Raw genomic sequence first — 16,983 nt, forward strand, 5'->3', positions numbered from 1 at the left:
TATGTTTTATAATAAATTATTATACACCCTTTATTCCTATCTCTACTTTATATATATTACCTTTAATGATAAAAGAAAGCCTTAATAATAAAATATTAAATATGTAGTAAGAGTAATGCACACTGTTGAAGTTGAAAGTAGTTATAAATGTCCTGAATTGCTAGAACATAATTTTTATATTATATTTAATACTTGAATTAGGACATTGCTGGATTTACTCTAAAACCCTTAGCTAGCACCCTAGTCTTATACTTATCTATTGAGATTTAAATATTTTAATAATATTTAATATTTTTACCTTATTCATTATGAAATATATAATTCAAAAATAATTATAAATATTAATCGAATTTCAAAAAATAAATCGGTCAGATATTTTTTAAAGATTAATCGGAGATTAATCGAGGAATTTTTAAAAAATCGGGGATTTTTAGAATACTGCTTATAAGTTATTATTTATCAAACGCTTCATAAACTTATAAGTAAAATTATCCATATGCCTAAATAACTTATAAGTTACGATGTTTATATTATTTGTATGACACTTTTCAACTTTAAATTATAAATTTCATTTTTTAAGAAACCCCAAATGACCCCTAAGTTATAACTTAGGGCCTTTGACAAAATAAGTTAATCCAACAATGTCCCAATGATGTCTTATATCAAAAGAACACCATTTTCAAGCCTTATTTTAAGTCATTTTTTCCTTACCATATCTTATGTTTTATAATAAATTATTATACATATTTTATTCCTCTTTGTCCTATATATATATTATCTTTAATGATAAAAGAAAGCCTTAATAATAAAATATTAAATATGTAGTAAGAGTAATGCACATTGTTGAAGTTGCAATTAGTTATAAATATCCTGAATTGCTAGAACATATTTTTATATTATATTTAATACTTGAATTAGGATATCGTTGGATTTGCTCTAAAACCCTTAGCTACCACCCTAGCTTTATACTTATTTATTGAGCCATCCGGATTCAACTTGCTCTTGAAGATTCACTTACATTCTATAGTAGAACACCGGGAGGAAAATCAACTAACTCTCATGTTCCGTTGGAAACAATAGAGCCCATCACACTTTTCACAACACATTTTCAGTGTCTTGACTTTGAAGAATTCATGGTCTGACGGAAAGTTAAAGGTTCGAACTTGACATTCTAAATGATAAAATCACTTTTAAAGTTCTTAACTATCTTTGTACGCTTACTCCTTATAAGTTTTTGTACTTCTTTAGGAGTAGACCTACTAGCAGGATCCACCCCCATATTTGTCATACTCTCCACATGGTCATGAATGAAGCTCAATTTATGAGTGAGATCATTATAAGAATCACTTTGAAAAATTACTTCATTTATAGGAAACACTTCCTCGAAGTAGGTTGCATCATGAAATTTAACAGTATTGTACCACAATATCATTTGTGTCAGATTTTATTACTAAAAATATCATAGTAGTTATGAAATCACCATAACATAGAAAGATAATATCAATAGTCTCCTGCCCTAGTTTTTTTTTCTTGTATTGAGGGACAAGTACCTTTACAAAGTACACCCACACGCGAAGATATTTTAAACTAATTTTCTTACTTTTCCATAACTCATATAACTCATAAGGGGTATTTTTCATATTTTTCAAAGGTATTGTATTCATAATATGACAAGTCGTATTTAAAGTATCTTTCTACATGTTTTTTTGACGGAAATCTTTCTACGTGTTTTTATGCAACCCAGAGTTAATAAGTATAGTGTTGATTATATCGAAAATGGTTTTATTTTTTCGTTCTGCCGTTTTATAAGACTCATGTGTATCGTGGAGTAATCTCATGAATTATACCATTATTTTTGCAAAATAATAATAATAATAATACATTCATGGTTATTCCCGCATAAAAATTAGGGTGTGATCATAGTTCGGGTTCAACCGCAAAATCCACAAAATCAATCCAGTTTTAATATGATCCGAACCGAAATTACTTGATTAATATATCGTAATTTTAGAGGTTATTAATGCATTCGTATGAATTTTTATTTATTTTATTTTCTAATAATATTGGTAGTTTATGATAATTATTATACCACCAGTTAAAAATTGATTAATTCGCTAAATCGAATGATCTAAAATCGCAGTGCATGACCCGGGTTAGATGGATTGAGGGTCGCAGATTGGCTTAAAATTCTAAAATATCGCAACATATGATTTTATTTAAATTTGACCTATAACCCAAACTAAATCACGATGACCCCTAATAAAAACGCTACATTGAGGATTACGAATTTATGATTACAATTAAAAAAGGAAAACGACCAATAGTACAATATTTGAAAAAATGAAAATAATTTTATAAGATTCCCAGATCTCTGAAATTGCAGGGTAAATCGAAATCCACGCTGTCAAATTTGAAAAACAGCGTATTGAACGGTCGAAATTTCAAAAATGTTCAAAATCGAAACTAAAAAAAAAACACAATATTTGCCCTCTCTCCTCCCCATTCGAAATTTGAAAACACATTTCACAGGCCCGCGCTCTCTCATATTATACACACACATCCAATTTTTATATATACACAGTCCCCAAATCTGAAATACATATAAGGCCTCATCCCTCTTCATCATCTCAACCTAATTCAACAGTGAAATAAGCACAACCTTCTCTTATTCTGTAGGTATATAAGCTCATCTTTTAATTTATAGCTTCTGGGTATTTCATTTCTTGCACTAATTCAGTAAATTCTCATCTGGGTTCTTGAAATTCTTGTTTGATGGTTCAGAATATAATGTTATTCAATCTGGGTTTTTACATTTAAGTCTTTTTATAATCCGGGCTTGTGTTATTTTTATGTAATTGTCTGCCAAATGTTTAAATTATTTGTTTACTATGTAAATTTGCCATTTTTATGATTGATTTGATTTTAGGGCAATGTGTAATCAATCCATGTTTAGCCATTAGTTTAGCAAGTTCAATTGTGTAATTGCTTTCGACATAAAGATGTATTGTTAGTGTTTTATGGACTGATTATTGGTGTTTGGAAACAGACGATAAACTGTTTGATATTTGTCTGAGAGAATGGAAGACCTTCCTGATGCTCTTGTTCAGTACATTGTATCTTACATGAACAATGCCAAGGATGTGGCGTGTTGTAACTCTGTCTCGAAGAGATGGAAGGACTCAATGCCGTATCTCAAGAGTTTGTACTTTCCTCGGAACATTTTTGATAACCTGTCGGCAGGAAACACACCTGACCGTGTTATTACGCAGATGGTGTCGTCAATTTGTCGACTAGAGACACTTATTGTTTATTGTCCTTTCACAAGTGTTGGCCTTGCGTCATGGCTATTGGCACAAGGAGCATTTATAAGGAATCTTGAGCTTCGGATGGATTGTCTTGCTGACCACCAGGCCTGTACTGAATCTCCCTCTAAGTTGGATTGTTTAAGGGCTGCATCGAATGTGGAATCGCTGAGGCTTTGGGGTGTTTTAATGATGCAGTCCCCAAATTGGGATTCTTTTCTGAAGCTGAGGAGTCTTGAAATTGTTGGAGCGAGATTGGAGGATGCTGCATTGGCAGATTCGCTCAAGGCGTGTCCTAACTTGACACACCTTTCTTTACTTGGTTGCGAGGGATTGAGTTCTGTCTCAATTGAGCTTCTACAGCTGCAGCAATGCAAGCTTGATTTTTATGGCTTAGGCAATTGTTCACTTTCTCTTACCTCTCCCAAGCTTGAATCCCTTGAGGTACAAGGTTGTGGCTGGCTTCGGGTTCCTGAGACCAAATGCTTGAGGACTCTCTGTATTTCCAACATTACTGGTAAAGATTTCACTGGCCTTTAATTTCATTTGGCATTTAATCAATCAATCATTTGCTATTTTTACATAATTCGCAACTTGATGCTCATGCTTAGTTATATAGTAAGCATTTGCTTAAATAAGTTTACAATATGGTGCCTACAGGGAGAGTTTACATGGTTGATTTTGGAAAATTTTCGGCCCTTGAGTCCTTATCCATCAGAGGGGTACAATGGTGCTGGGATGCAGTAAGTAAAATACTTCAACTGGCTAGTGAAGTGAAATATCTTTACATGAAGGTGGAATTCACAGGAGATTTTCAGGACCTTCTTCCCTTTCCAGAGATTGACTTTGTTGAATTCTTCAATAATCATCCGAAGTTGCAGAAATTTGACATTCATGGTGCGATGTTTGCTGCTCTTTGCCAGAAGAACAGCCTACGAAATGTAATATTTTTACCATTGACTGATGCTTGTTTTAACTATATTTAATGATTATTAGTGGAACTCGCATGATATAAATAATCATCTTGTTCATCTATTTTCAGATTGATTCAAGGTTTGTGATTCCTTGCTTGGAGGAGGTAGTGGTCACGGTCAGGTCACCGCTTAATGCTGAACAGAAAATGAGCACTCTCGAGTCTTTAGTCAAGTATGGAAAGAATCTAAAGAAGATGACCATTAAAATTCTTCAGATGAAGAGCAACCATAGCAGTGCAGATGACTTTTTTGAAGAGATTTGCAGGTTCAGATACATGAACCGCAAGATTATTTCCATAGAATAAAAAAACCTTATATTTTCTTTTTATAAAAATTCTTTTTCATGATCTGCCAGACGGAAATCATTGCTTTATTTCCTATTTCCTGTTTCTGTAATTTGTTGTTCTAACTGTCAAAGTTCCTAACTGTACTCTATGATTACCATAGTCGGGACAATTTTAAAAGCAAAATCAACTTCTTCTTTTTTCTTCCTGAATTGCAAGAGTTTTCTTGTTTGTTCTTTATTTATAACATCTGTATAGTTGGAGATGTAAGTTTTTTAGACTACTTTCTTAACACTCCAGTAGACAATTCTTTTGCATGCTTGATGTTTTTTGTACTGTTCTCTATCAATTCACAGGTCTCGGTATTTTAAGCTAAAGTTTTACCCTTTTTACTAATCACACAGACATACTGCATATACTAGCTTTCCAATGGTTGAGGGTTAAATAAGAGAAATATAATTGCTCCAAGTCACAGGTAGATGTTTCAGGATAAAAATCATGCTGAAGTTCAGCATACATAATGCACTAGTAGTAGACTAGGAGGAGAACAAATATTATCCTTTTAGTCCCTTAGTCATTTGCAACTTAAATTATATATGTACAAGCAAACTAACAAAGGGAAAAAGTGTGGAGCGGTATGATGAGCAAGATTTGTTCTATTATGTCATTATATATGTGTGTGGGTTATAAATAATGTTGTCTCATTATTTCAACACTAATGTGGAGGATAAAAATAATAGTACAAAAAGTGCCTTCAACATATTTATGATAAAAAGGTTTTTCTATATAGTCAGCAGCTAGCCTCCTACACATTATAACTAATTTGAACTAGATTAGTTTCTTCTTCTGAAAAAAACGCTTCAAGTGTGTTATCTGTAAAACCGAAACCACAATGCAGACACCCAAGGACATAAGACTGTACCATGCTACTCTAGAATTTGTGAGTTCATTCACTATTCGCATCTCAGACTCTCTGCACAAAAATAATTCCATGTTATTATTTAGTAACAGGACATAGGTAGCATACAATTGTCATTTACAAACACGGATATGATGGTAAATTGCATCACAGTAACATCACCTCCTTCTCAAGTATAGTAGATTTCCATGGATGGCCTCCACTGCTCCTTCAAGTTTTTTCAATTCAAGTTCAACACCCTACACCAGGTGACCATCAGATCAGAAAAAAGAGTGTAGAAACAGATAAGGGGCCGCCCACAGAGGTCTTGCTAACTTCTGAAGCAAATGATCATTTTCATCTATGTGTTTATCATGACAATTATAAAAAAATAATATAATAAAGCTGTTCACAAAATATAAGCACATTGTGTCCAAATAATCAACACAAGAAAGTATTTGAAAATTTGATATTGCCAGGGTATATAAAATCTGAAAATCAACCTTGTATTACTACTAATCTTTTGAAGACAAATGATCAAAATTAATACACTAAACCAACATACTAAACGCCATTGCCTAGATTGTAAGAAGCCATATAATCCAACTAAGGTTCTATGTTTCAGGTCAATTTCAATGGCACAAAGAAAGAAAACATTTTAAAAGGAACACACTTTGTCAATTTTAATCAAAAAACCAACATAATATTATTATTTATTGTTATTATTATAGTTTTGCTTTCCCTAATTATTAAGAAGGCAGTTCTAGATATCTCTCTTACACTCCATCTAATGTTATAGTACTATCCTTCTCACAAAATATGCAAGTGAGGTAAATATTGCGAAGACAATTTCGCTCTTCTAAATCAATAACTAGGGAAACAATCGAGTCTCTACAAACAATACATAAATATTGAATATATACACGGGTGCCCAGTATTTTCACTAACCAGGGTAACTCAACATATACAGTTAACATTAAATCGAAAAGTTGCCACCAAAGCCAATGACCAATGTAAGTTATTGTTGCAGAAACAATTTTGGAATGCCAATTATGTTTATAATAATATCTTCATTCTTCAACATCTTTCCCAATATATGAAATAATTAAGTGTATCCATATCAAATTAATAAGTTTCCATTTTCTTAGTTAATCAAATTATGACTTTCTTGTAGTATTACTATTAATAGCTCATTTATTAGATATATGGGGCCTTCCTATTTTCTAATTATTATTTTTAAATAATATTCTGGAAAGGTCATGTAAATGTATATTATTAAGTAAAAAATGAGGGGGCTGCAGCCCCTGGTCCTAAGCTAGGTCCACATGTGGACATGATATACCTCAATCTTCTCTTTTTTGGCAACTGATTCCCAATCCTTTGCAGCTATTCCAGTTCTCCAGTCCAAGTTGAGAGTTAGATCTCCATTCGCCACACGATCAGTCCAGAAACATGCTAGGTACTGACCAGCCTCTTTTGTGGTAAATGCAAATTGACCATGTGCCACATTTTCTTTCGTGTGAAGGGTGTTCCCATAAGGTGATGTTACCTGAAAGAAATTATTAGACGCTATTTACATTGATTGATAAAAAATATAGACGTAGTTAACAAGAATGATATAAACTTGGCAATCAATTATTTTTTTTTGTACATTCCCGAAAAATGAATTGTACATCAGGAATTCTCAGGTAGCTAGGCACATGCATGCCCTGATTATTCTATACTATGTCCATAACATCTTTCTTAATGTTCAATATGTAGGTGATTTTCACTGGTTAACTCATTCAAACTACTAACAGTCCACGAAACCATAATTTTAGCATATGCAACTTTCATTCATTATATGATTCAGTTTGCAAAGCTACATTATACACACATCAAGAAAGTCGCATGACAAAGATAATCACATTGGATACCCAAGGTATCAGTTAGCAGTTACCTGTAGCAGAAACAACTACTGACAATGGACCCGAGGCCAATAAATTATATTGCACTCATCATTACAATGAATAATCAGTAAGTTACCACTCAAGTCACTCAATTACTGATATTTAAAAATTAGATTATCTAAATAAAATTTAAACCATTCTTAGCCTATAAAAGAAAGACACGGCATCTGGTTAATTCCTAAGCCTACAAATGAGAAGCTATAAATTTTTATACCCAAGGACCAGGAACAAAGATTGTCATATCTCATATTAATTGCCAGGAAAAGAAAAACCATTGTCAATAATTCCCATGTATTGAGTTATTCTCATCATACAAGTTTTATGTGATTGTAAATGTGATTTGTTCAATTAAAAAGAAGAAACGCGCTAAAATCTGCATGCCTGTTACCTCACTTGTACTCTGTTTTAGCTACAAGACATCAAGCAAGCTCAATAACATTTGATGCATCATAGCCCCCTATAACAATCCCACATTTCCCCCCATCTTAGTTTTGATGTGTATAGATTAACCAACCTCCTTTGTGAGCTCTCACATCTACTTTGGACTTCAAACATAGTGGTACTTGTAAACTACTTACCTACTTGTAGTGCTCAACTAATTTATCAGAAGGAAAAAAGAGAACACCACCCTTGAACCTTTGGGTATCAGACTATCAGTAGAGACCGAAAAATCTGTTGTAGAGTGACATATATACCGTATAGGAATCTATACTATCTATACTATACTATATTATAATAAACGAAACATTAAAAGTTTGGTAGTCGGTCGGTCGGTACTTGCTGAAATTACTTATTTACCCTTAATTTGATTATCTTTTTTAACACATCATCCCTAAAACGCCTACGAGCAGCCAGCACTATCTCACACCATTTAGGATTCTATGTCACTTGAAATAGAAGAGTTCGAATTGGCCGAAGGAAAAAAATGTGCGCAAGGAGAGTTGTGTTACCTAGCCAACCTGATTGAAATATATATTAAAGCTATAATAAACAGCACGGGGTACAATTTGCTTCAAAACTATCCATTTAGTTTTATTATTAAAAATAAAAATAAATGGACTATTAAAAAAATGGAGTTGTACATCTACTAAATTACTAATATATACTAAACTATAATAGACAGATTGAGTTATAATTTATTTCAGCTGTTATCTCCTTATTTTAATTATTAAAAAATAATGATGTTATACACCTACTAAATTACTAAATCGATAAACCATTAGACATAGTGTCCTCATCCTCTTAAACTACCCCTTATCCTAAATTACGAACACAGTTTCTGCCTAATTATTTTATTTTGTTGATTATAAATCTATAATTATTTTATATTTGTATAATTACATTAAAGTTTTTATATGATTGAATAAATAAAATTTTAAAGATATTAACGAGAACCGGTGCATCGCAACACGTCAATAATATTTATTATTTTGTTTTAACCCGATGCAGCAAATTCGACTATACTGAGCCCAAATGAATAGTGTATATCATTTTCTTTTATCCTAAAGAAATTATACCTACCAACGAATTATCATTTAATTTTAGTTTTGTTCTTAAGCAATTACTTGCTGAAATTATTTAATTATCGTGAATTAATTAATTTTTTAATTTGACATAATTATCTTATATAATATTATCGTTAAAAATTATGAAACCCTGAAACAAAGATATATATACCCAGACACAGTAGGAGCGTAGCAAACGGTGTTTGGGTAGATATAGACGGTGTTCGGGTTAAAAAATAATAAATGCTACTGACGCTGTCAAAACAATTAGACTATTGAACCGCACTAAAAAACTTTAAAATAAAAATAATTCGTTAGTCGATATAATGATATCAGACTAAAAAATAATATATTTCTTACTCTTTTAACAACTATAGTTGATACAATATTAAAATAAAAATAATAATATAACAATTATTTAAAACAACCATGCATCGCACGGGTTTTAGACTAGTATATACTATAATAACCGAAATGAGGTATAATTTGGTTCAACGTTTATCCCCTAATTTTGGTTATTAAAATAATAAATAAATAGTGTTATATATCCGTTAAACTACCTAAACATAGTCTACTTATCCTACTAAATTACGATCACAATTTATCCTATTATTAAAAAATAAATAAATATTGTTATATATCCGCTAAACTACTAAATTATTAAACTACTAGACCTAGTCTACTTATCCTACTAAACTACGATCACAAGTTATCCTATAATTTTAATTATAAATTTATAATTTTTATATATTTATATAAATATTTTTCAAAAAATGTTATGTTAGGTTCTTAGTAGCAATCGGATACTTTTTCTTCTTTTACTTCACACAGCCTTTCGTTAAAATTATTAATATGACAGAATAAAAAAATTTAAATATTAACGGGAACCCGTGCATCGCACGTGATTCAAGTTAGTTAAGATTAAACTAAGAGATGGGAGCAATGCCTAACTCAAAAAAATCAACCCAAGCTGTCCGCAGCTGCTCCAGCCACTATAATACTAGACTAGCTGCTTGAACAAAAGTGATCCAGAATGACAAAACCTCCAAACTTTCCATCCCCAAACCTTAATTTATATATTTCATTAATAGACAACCATGGAGAAACAAAACACACTAACAAAACAAGAAATATATTGTACATTACTACTTTTCTGTTGGTAGTCGAATTATAATAATACAATCTCAACCATTTAATAAAATCATTAAACAGCTGCTTTAAACTTGGTCGACTAAAAAGCAGAGTCCGATATAGTAGAAGGGAGCAGGGTTGGCGCCCGGTCCCCTATTAATATTAGGGTATTACTGGATGTTTTACATTATGACATAAAATTGAGCATCCACCCCACACATAATTTCATAGTTGATACTGAATGCTGTAAATGAGGAGATAAATTAAGTAGCTAAAATGGTTTGTTTAAGAAATTTCTACATAAAGTTAGCTTCTTAAACACTAAAAATAATCATTCCTTGTCGTTATATATTTCCTTGCTTACATTTTCCAAAGATCACCTTGTTCTCCCCGATTCTAAAGACTCATATTATTTTGAAATATAGCGATTTAAAAAAATAGGTAAAGAATTCATTACGTATCGAAGATTAAAATTACACTAGTGCATTAAATAATTTGAACGACACTTGTAAAAACCTACCTCATAAGCCAAGAAGCATAAAATGCAGCACAACAACATATAAAAAAAAGGAAATAATAAATGGAGATAAAAGAAGAAGAATGGTGTTACCCTGACGGAGACGGCGGGGTTGTAACCCTCACTATCATCAACAATGTAATCGCCAAGAACAACGACATTGCTCTGTATTTCCTCAGAAAGACACTTGGTTCCATCCACAGGTAAGTTTAGCCACACCCCTTCACTCCTCTCAACCAGCATTATAACAACCATCATCATCATTGCCAATTTAAGCATCAATTTGTATTTGTGATCAACCCTTTTAATGATCATCGCCAATTCAATTTAAATGGGATCGTGGTAATTAATTATTGTTATTGTAGGAAGGAAAACAGAGATACTACTACTTACCCGATTCTTATAACAGGATACTTCAGCTTATTTGTGACTTGTTTTTTGTTGGGTCAGGCCCATTCTCCCTCCCCCTCTTTTTTTTTGTCACCAAAATCACTCACAGTAAATTATGAAATTTCAAAATGAGACAAATGTCCCTCTGTACATTTTAGAAACATAATTTTAATCGCATGACTACTTAGGTGGAGCAGCAATTCGAGTCGGGTGAAGAACAAAATATAAGGTGAAAGTAAATAAACAAAAAAAAATCTCCAACATTCTCCCGAATTTTTGCGGTAAGAAGATAAAATTTTGAAAACAGAATATGGTGAGAATTATTTACAGGAAAAAGATAAAATTTTGAAAACTTAAATATGATAAGAATTATTTGAATACAATTATCAGACCTTTTCTCCTAAGCAACATACTTTTGGTAAGAAAGTTACAAATATAATATTATTAGAATTTTATTTCTGGATCTCTTCTGTTCTCTCCGAAAAAAACTCGGTAGCATAATTTGATAAGAAAATTTTGAAATTTCCTATTATATTCTCTTCTCTCGTGAAAGTTTTGCAAATCTATCCAAAATATTCACCAGAATGAAATGAATGTTAAGAAAAAACTGTACTCTTATTACTTAATCAGGAAGAAAAGAACTATACAGATCTAAGTTTGTTATTCAGTTTGTGTAAATTGCTGGCACTTTCCACTTCTATTAATTTTTAACTAACTTATGGAAAGTGGTACCACTCTCTTTGTACATAATTGTAAGCTTAAATAAGTAATGATTCTTCTTGTTACATTATCAGGTTGGGAGGTGTAGAATACATGCCCAACTTGGAGACTAGCTGGAACTGAGGTAAAGGTAAAATCTTTGTGAAGGCATATGCGAGTTGATTGTGAGTAGGAAGATAAGACAATTGCAGCAAGCCATCAAGGACCTTTTCCCATGTGAAGTGACAGTCAATATCGATATATTTTGTCCGCTCATGAAAAACGGGGTTCTTGGCAATATGAATCGCAGACTGATTATCGCAGTGAAGAGTAACAGATTTTAAATCAGTAACTCTCATTTCTTCAAGTAAACGAACTGTCCAAGGAACTTCTACAACAACAAAAGCCATTGTTCGATATTCAGACTCGGATGCAGAGCGAGAAATAGTAGCCTGTTTCTTGGATTTCCAAGCAATTGGTGAGTTACCAAATAAAAGAATGTATCCTGTAACCGAGCATCGAGACATAGGACAAGCTGCCCAATCACTATCTGAATAAGCATGGAGTGTCAAAGAGTTGGAATCTTGAAGTAGGATGCCTTGGTTTGAAGATGTAGATATGTACTCCAAGGTATGGAGTAAAGCATAAAGATGAGAAGATCGCGGTGTTTGCATAAACTGGCTAAGAACCTGAACAACATAATTCAGGTCTGGTCTTGTGTTGGTGGGATAATTGAGTTTACCCACGAGAGAACGAAATAACTCAGGATTGGAGATAAGTGTATCATCATCAGTGGTGAGTTTTAATCCAAAAGGTAGAGGGGTGGTAGCTCGAGCAAGAAGAGAGTAAGGACATTCACGCAACAAATCTTTAGTAAATTTTTGTGACCAAGGGTAATACCATTGGCATAGTATCCAACCTCAATGCCCAAAAATAATGCAACAGTCCCAAGTCTTTAATAATAAAGATTTGATGTAAATGATCCTTAATATGGCGAATGAAAGAGAGGTCATTACCCGTAACGATGATATCATCCACGTAAACAGCCATTATGGTGATCAAGGAACCATTCCGCTTGATAAAAAGACTATAGTCATTTTTGGATTGGAGAAAATCTTGAGCAGTGAGTTCATTAACGAGCTTAGAGAACTAGTCACTGGAGGCCTGCTTAAGACTATAAAGAGACTTGATAAGTCGACATAAAAATTTGTAGGAATAATTAAACCAGGTGGGGGATGCATGTAAACTTCTTCCTTTAAATCTCCGTGCAAAAACGCGTTGTTGATATCAAGTTGGAACAAATCCCATTTACGACTAGCAGATAAAGCAATGAGACAACAGACAATAACCATTTTAACTATAGGAGAAAACGTCTCTTCATAGTCAATACCAAACTTTTGATTATACCCCTCTGCGACAAGACGGGCCTTGAAGTGTTCTAAAGAGCCATCTGATTTTAAAACACTTTGTAGACCCATTTACAGTCGATGGGTCTTTTACCTACTGGAAGAGGAACTAAATCCCAAGTGTGGTTAGAATCAAGAGCTTGAAGTTCTTTGTTCATAGTTTCAACCCAAACAGGATCTGCAGATGCGGCTTTATAAGAGGTAGTTTCTGAGATAGTACATATCTGGGAGACATGAGCATTGTGACCAGAAGCGAAGTTGGTAGCAGAAACATAGTTACAATGATGATTTTGTGTAGAAGTTGTAGCAATATGGCAGTGAAAATCTTGTAAATAAGAAGGGGGATTACGTTGTCGAGTAGAGACTCAAATATGGACCGGAGATGAAGGATCAGTAACTGGAGATGGATTATTATTAACAGATGAGGGAGTGACACTATCAGTAGTATATCAGTATGAGAACGTAAAATATGAGAAGGTAGTTGATAGTTATAAAAATCTGAAATATGAGACGGTGAATGAGATACAATAGGTGCAGTGGAGTTATATGGTGTGTGATCATAATAATTTATAGTATTCATGATGACAGAAGGTAAAAATATGGAATTTAAGTAAGATTGTTGTGTAGATGTTGGTGCAATAAGGTGAAAGGGGAAATGAAACTCATAGAACTTGACATAGCGAGAAATTTGAACCTGATTAGTATCAAGATTAAGGACTTTGTAACCCTTTGTAAAAGGAAGATAACCCAGAAAGACATCAGGACTAGCACAAGGATAAAATTTAGAACGATTAACAGAAACAATGGAGATATAACAAAGACAACCAAAATTATGGAGGTTTTCAAAAGAAGGTGCAACATTATGTAACTTGAAATAAGGAAAGACATTATCAATGCTACGTAGTGGCATTCGATTGATGAGATATGTAGCACACAAAATACTATCACCCTAATATTTAGCTGGCGATCTGGACTATAAAAATAAGGCTCATGTTGTTTCTATCAAATGACGATGTTTGTGCTCTACCACTCCATTTTGTTAGGGGTGTAAGTATAACTTGTTTGGTTGATAATACCTTTCTTTAGATAAAACTGCTTCAGATCACCAGATGTTAACTCAAGAGCATTGTCAGAACGCACACATAAAACTTGGGTATGAAATTGTTTTTCAGCAAAGTTAACAAAGTTCTCCATGATGGCATATACTTCTTATTTAAAATGAAGTAAATGTACCCATGTATAATGTGTAACGTCGTCCACAATAGTCAAAAAGAAATTACAGTTGGTATACATTTTAGTCCTATAAGGACCCCAGATATCAATGTGCAATAATTCAAGAACTTTAACAGTTTTGATAGAACTACGAGGAAATGGTTTTCTGCATTGTCTAGCCTCTGGACAAATCTGACATATTTCATTATCTATTATACCACATTCAGGTAAAAGTAACTTCATTTGGGATGTTAATAAGTGTCCAAGTCTCATATGCCACAATTGTGCTTCAGTTGAACTTTTGGAAATCAAAGTTGCAGAAGTTTTTGCATCAGGAGAGAAAGCAGCTAAAACAGTAGGAGCAATAATGTAAAGTCCATCACTCAGGTTACCAAGAAGCATCAAATGTTCTTTCTGAGAATGAACCTGTAAGAAGCATTTTTCATTAGAAAATAGTACTCTATAGAATAAATCTTTGCAAAGTTTTGAAACCGAGATAAGATGAAAACGGGAATCAGGCACATGGAAAACATCTCTCAGTATGATGTTATCATTAATTTTACTGTTTCTTTATGCATAACATGAATTTTGCTACCATCTGGAATTGTAATAGTCATAATAGAGTCAGTGACAGGTGTAAAATCCATAAAATCTCTCAATTCTGAACAAATGTGGTCGGTAGCACCACTGTCTATTATCCAACTTGATTTAGAATCACTCATTAGACAGATGTTACCTGCTAAGAGTGCATGACTAGATGAAATAACATCATATTGAACGCCGGGGGAAATTGTTTATTTAACAATTCCAATAATTGAGAATATTGTTCATCAGTGAGAGCTCCATGTGATCCATGTGAAGATTCAGCAGAATTATTGGTCTGTATAATTTGAGAATGCACTTGATCATCACACCTGTTAGTAATTCTGAGATATGACTGTTGCAGCATGTTAGATATATTTAAGATGTCATGTCTAATCTGATTTGTGTTTAGTTTTCAGAACTTAACAACAGGACATACCAGGACTTACTGAAATCAGAACTTACTGAAGTCAGAACTTAATATCAGAACTTAAGGCGTCAAAAGATATATATCAGTACTTAAGTGTGGGAAGACTTCAGATAAGGAATACGGCTGATCTGCAAGAGAAGATCTGGACTAAAACAAAAGAAGATATGCATGAAGAGTTAGAGGACTAGAAGACTTGTAGAAGATATCTGATTGATATATTTTAGAAGACAGAATTATATTCCATATCAATTAGAATAAATCTTGTAACTGTGTACAATATAAAAACAACTTAGGGTTTACACTATATATGTTATCATTATCGAGAAGATTATACATTGTAACCTAGCAGCTCTTAGTGATATTGTTCATCACTGAGAGAGAACAACAGTTCTATTGTAACATAATTTATTTAAATATACTTGATCTTTGTTACATACTTGTGTTTAAATCGATTTGATTGTATAAACACTATATTCAACCCCCTTCTATAGTGTTGTGTGACCTAACAAGTGGTATCAGAGCTTTTCTGTTAACACACATACAATAAATATCCAAATAACAATCATGTTTGAAGAAACACAAACCCCAACTAAGCCCACCAAAACTCAAGAAACTCAAAACACTCAAACCCACAGTCGATATGAGACTATTAGGGTTCCCATACTGAGACCTTGTGAGTATCCCATATGGAAAGTGAAGATGGTTATGTTTCCGGAAGCTATAGATCCAGAATACCTTGACAGAATTAATGAAGGACCATATACGCCTACCAAGCTCTCTGTTGCAGTTGCTGATCAACCAGCAAAGACCATACCAAAGAAGAGAGGTGAATACACACATGAAGATATCTCATCTATTTCCAAGGATGCAAGGGTAAGACATTTGATGCATAGTGTCATTGTTAATGTCATGTCAAACAGGGTAATTGGATGTAAGACTACAAAGGAAATATGGGATGCTTTGGAGAAAAGATGCCAGGGAACTGATGCAATCAAAAAGAACAGGAGGACTATACTCACTGAAGAGTATGATCACTTTGACTCAAAAGCTGATGAGTTATTAAAAGATTTATAAGACAGGTTTGCCAAACTCTTGAATGATCTGTCACTGGTGGACAAGAAATATGATCTTGAAGATTCAAATCTAAAATTCCTTTTAGCTCTTCCTGAAAATTGGGATTTGAAGTCGACTACCATAAGAGACAACTATGACCTTACTGAAACTACTCTTGATGAAATTTATGGTATGCTCAAGACTCATGAACTTGAGATGGATCAAAGGAGCAAGAGGTATGCAAGAGGTATGATTCAGAGTCATCAAATTCTGATGATGATGATTCAGAAACTGAAAGTTTATCTGAAGTTGATGTTGATGCAGAGATGATGCAACTGTGTGCTCTTATGGTGAAGGGTATCACAAAGATAGCCTACAGGAAATTCAGAAAGGGAAAGAAGTTTTCCAGGAAATTTGGAAGTTCTGATAGGAAAGGGTTCAGAAAGTTTGAAGGCAAAGGAGGAAAGTCTGACAGAGGAGATAACTCAAATGTCAAATGCTATAATTGTGGTGAAAGAGGCCACATATCTCCTGATTGCAAGAAAGGAAAAAGTGATAAAGGCAAGGCACTTGTCACAAAGAAGAAAAGATGGACAGACACTTCAGATTCTGAAGATGAGAAGAACTATGCCTTGATGGCAAATGCTGATA

General features: G+C 33.2%; 2 protein-coding genes across 3 annotated transcripts; one reads left to right on the forward strand and one right to left on the reverse strand.

The window, feature by feature from the left end:
* The first annotated feature begins 2,489 nt into the window (after nucleotides 1-2,489).
* On the forward strand, nucleotides 2,490-4,853 carry LOC141712024 (F-box protein At1g10780). Of its 2 annotated transcripts, none has more exons than XM_074514783.1 (4): nucleotides 2,490-2,672; nucleotides 3,047-3,819; nucleotides 3,963-4,243; nucleotides 4,345-4,853. In XM_074514783.1, the coding sequence occupies exons 2-4, from the start codon at nucleotides 3,078-3,080 to the stop codon at nucleotides 4,579-4,581; spliced, it is 1,260 nt and encodes a 419-aa protein (XP_074370884.1). In that variant the 5' UTR covers nucleotides 2,490-2,672; nucleotides 3,047-3,077; the 3' UTR covers nucleotides 4,582-4,853. The 2 variants fall into 2 exon arrangements, with proteins under 2 accessions (XP_074370884.1, XP_074370883.1); XM_074514782.1 differs by having other exon boundaries at nucleotides 2,491-2,676.
* Nucleotides 4,854-5,219: 366 nt separating this feature from the next.
* Nucleotides 5,220-10,971, reverse strand: LOC141710644 (transmembrane emp24 domain-containing protein p24delta3-like). The gene is made up of 4 exons (XM_074513198.1): nucleotides 10,654-10,971; nucleotides 6,801-7,007; nucleotides 5,642-5,718; nucleotides 5,220-5,533 (listed from the first exon to the last, which is right to left on the reverse strand). Exons 1-4 carry the CDS (start codon nucleotides 10,873-10,875, stop codon nucleotides 5,389-5,391), a joined length of 651 nt encoding a protein of 216 aa, XP_074369299.1. The 5' UTR covers nucleotides 10,876-10,971; the 3' UTR covers nucleotides 5,220-5,388.
* Between the last annotated feature and the right edge of the window lie 6,012 nt (nucleotides 10,972-16,983).

This window comes from Apium graveolens, chromosome 3 (assembly GCF_009905375.1).
Source record: "Apium graveolens cultivar Ventura chromosome 3, ASM990537v1, whole genome shotgun sequence".
In the NCBI taxonomy this organism is placed as follows: domain Eukaryota; kingdom Viridiplantae; phylum Streptophyta; class Magnoliopsida; order Apiales; family Apiaceae; genus Apium; species Apium graveolens.

Coding starts and splice junctions, on each gene's coding strand:
- LOC141712024 (XM_074514783.1), top strand. CDS start 3,078: ATGGAAGACCTTCCTGATGCTCTTGTTCAGTACATTGTATCTTACATG. Junction 3,820..3,962: donor CTGTATTTCCAACATTACTG/GTAAAGATTTCA, acceptor TGGTGCCTACAG/GGAGAGTTTACATGGTTGAT. Junction 4,244..4,344: donor AGAAGAACAGCCTACGAAAT/GTAATATTTTTA, acceptor ATCTATTTTCAG/ATTGATTCAAGGTTTGTGAT.
- LOC141710644 (XM_074513198.1), bottom strand. CDS start 10,875: ATGATCATTAAAAGGGTTGATCACAAATACAAATTGATGCTTAAATTG. Junction 7,008..10,653: donor ACCCCGCCGTCTCCGTCAGG/GTAACACCATTC, acceptor AATTTCTTTCAG/GTAACATCACCTTATGGGAA. Junction 5,534..5,641: donor CTACTATACTTGAGAAGGAG/GTGATGTTACTG, acceptor ATTTTTGTGCAG/AGAGTCTGAGATGCGAATAG.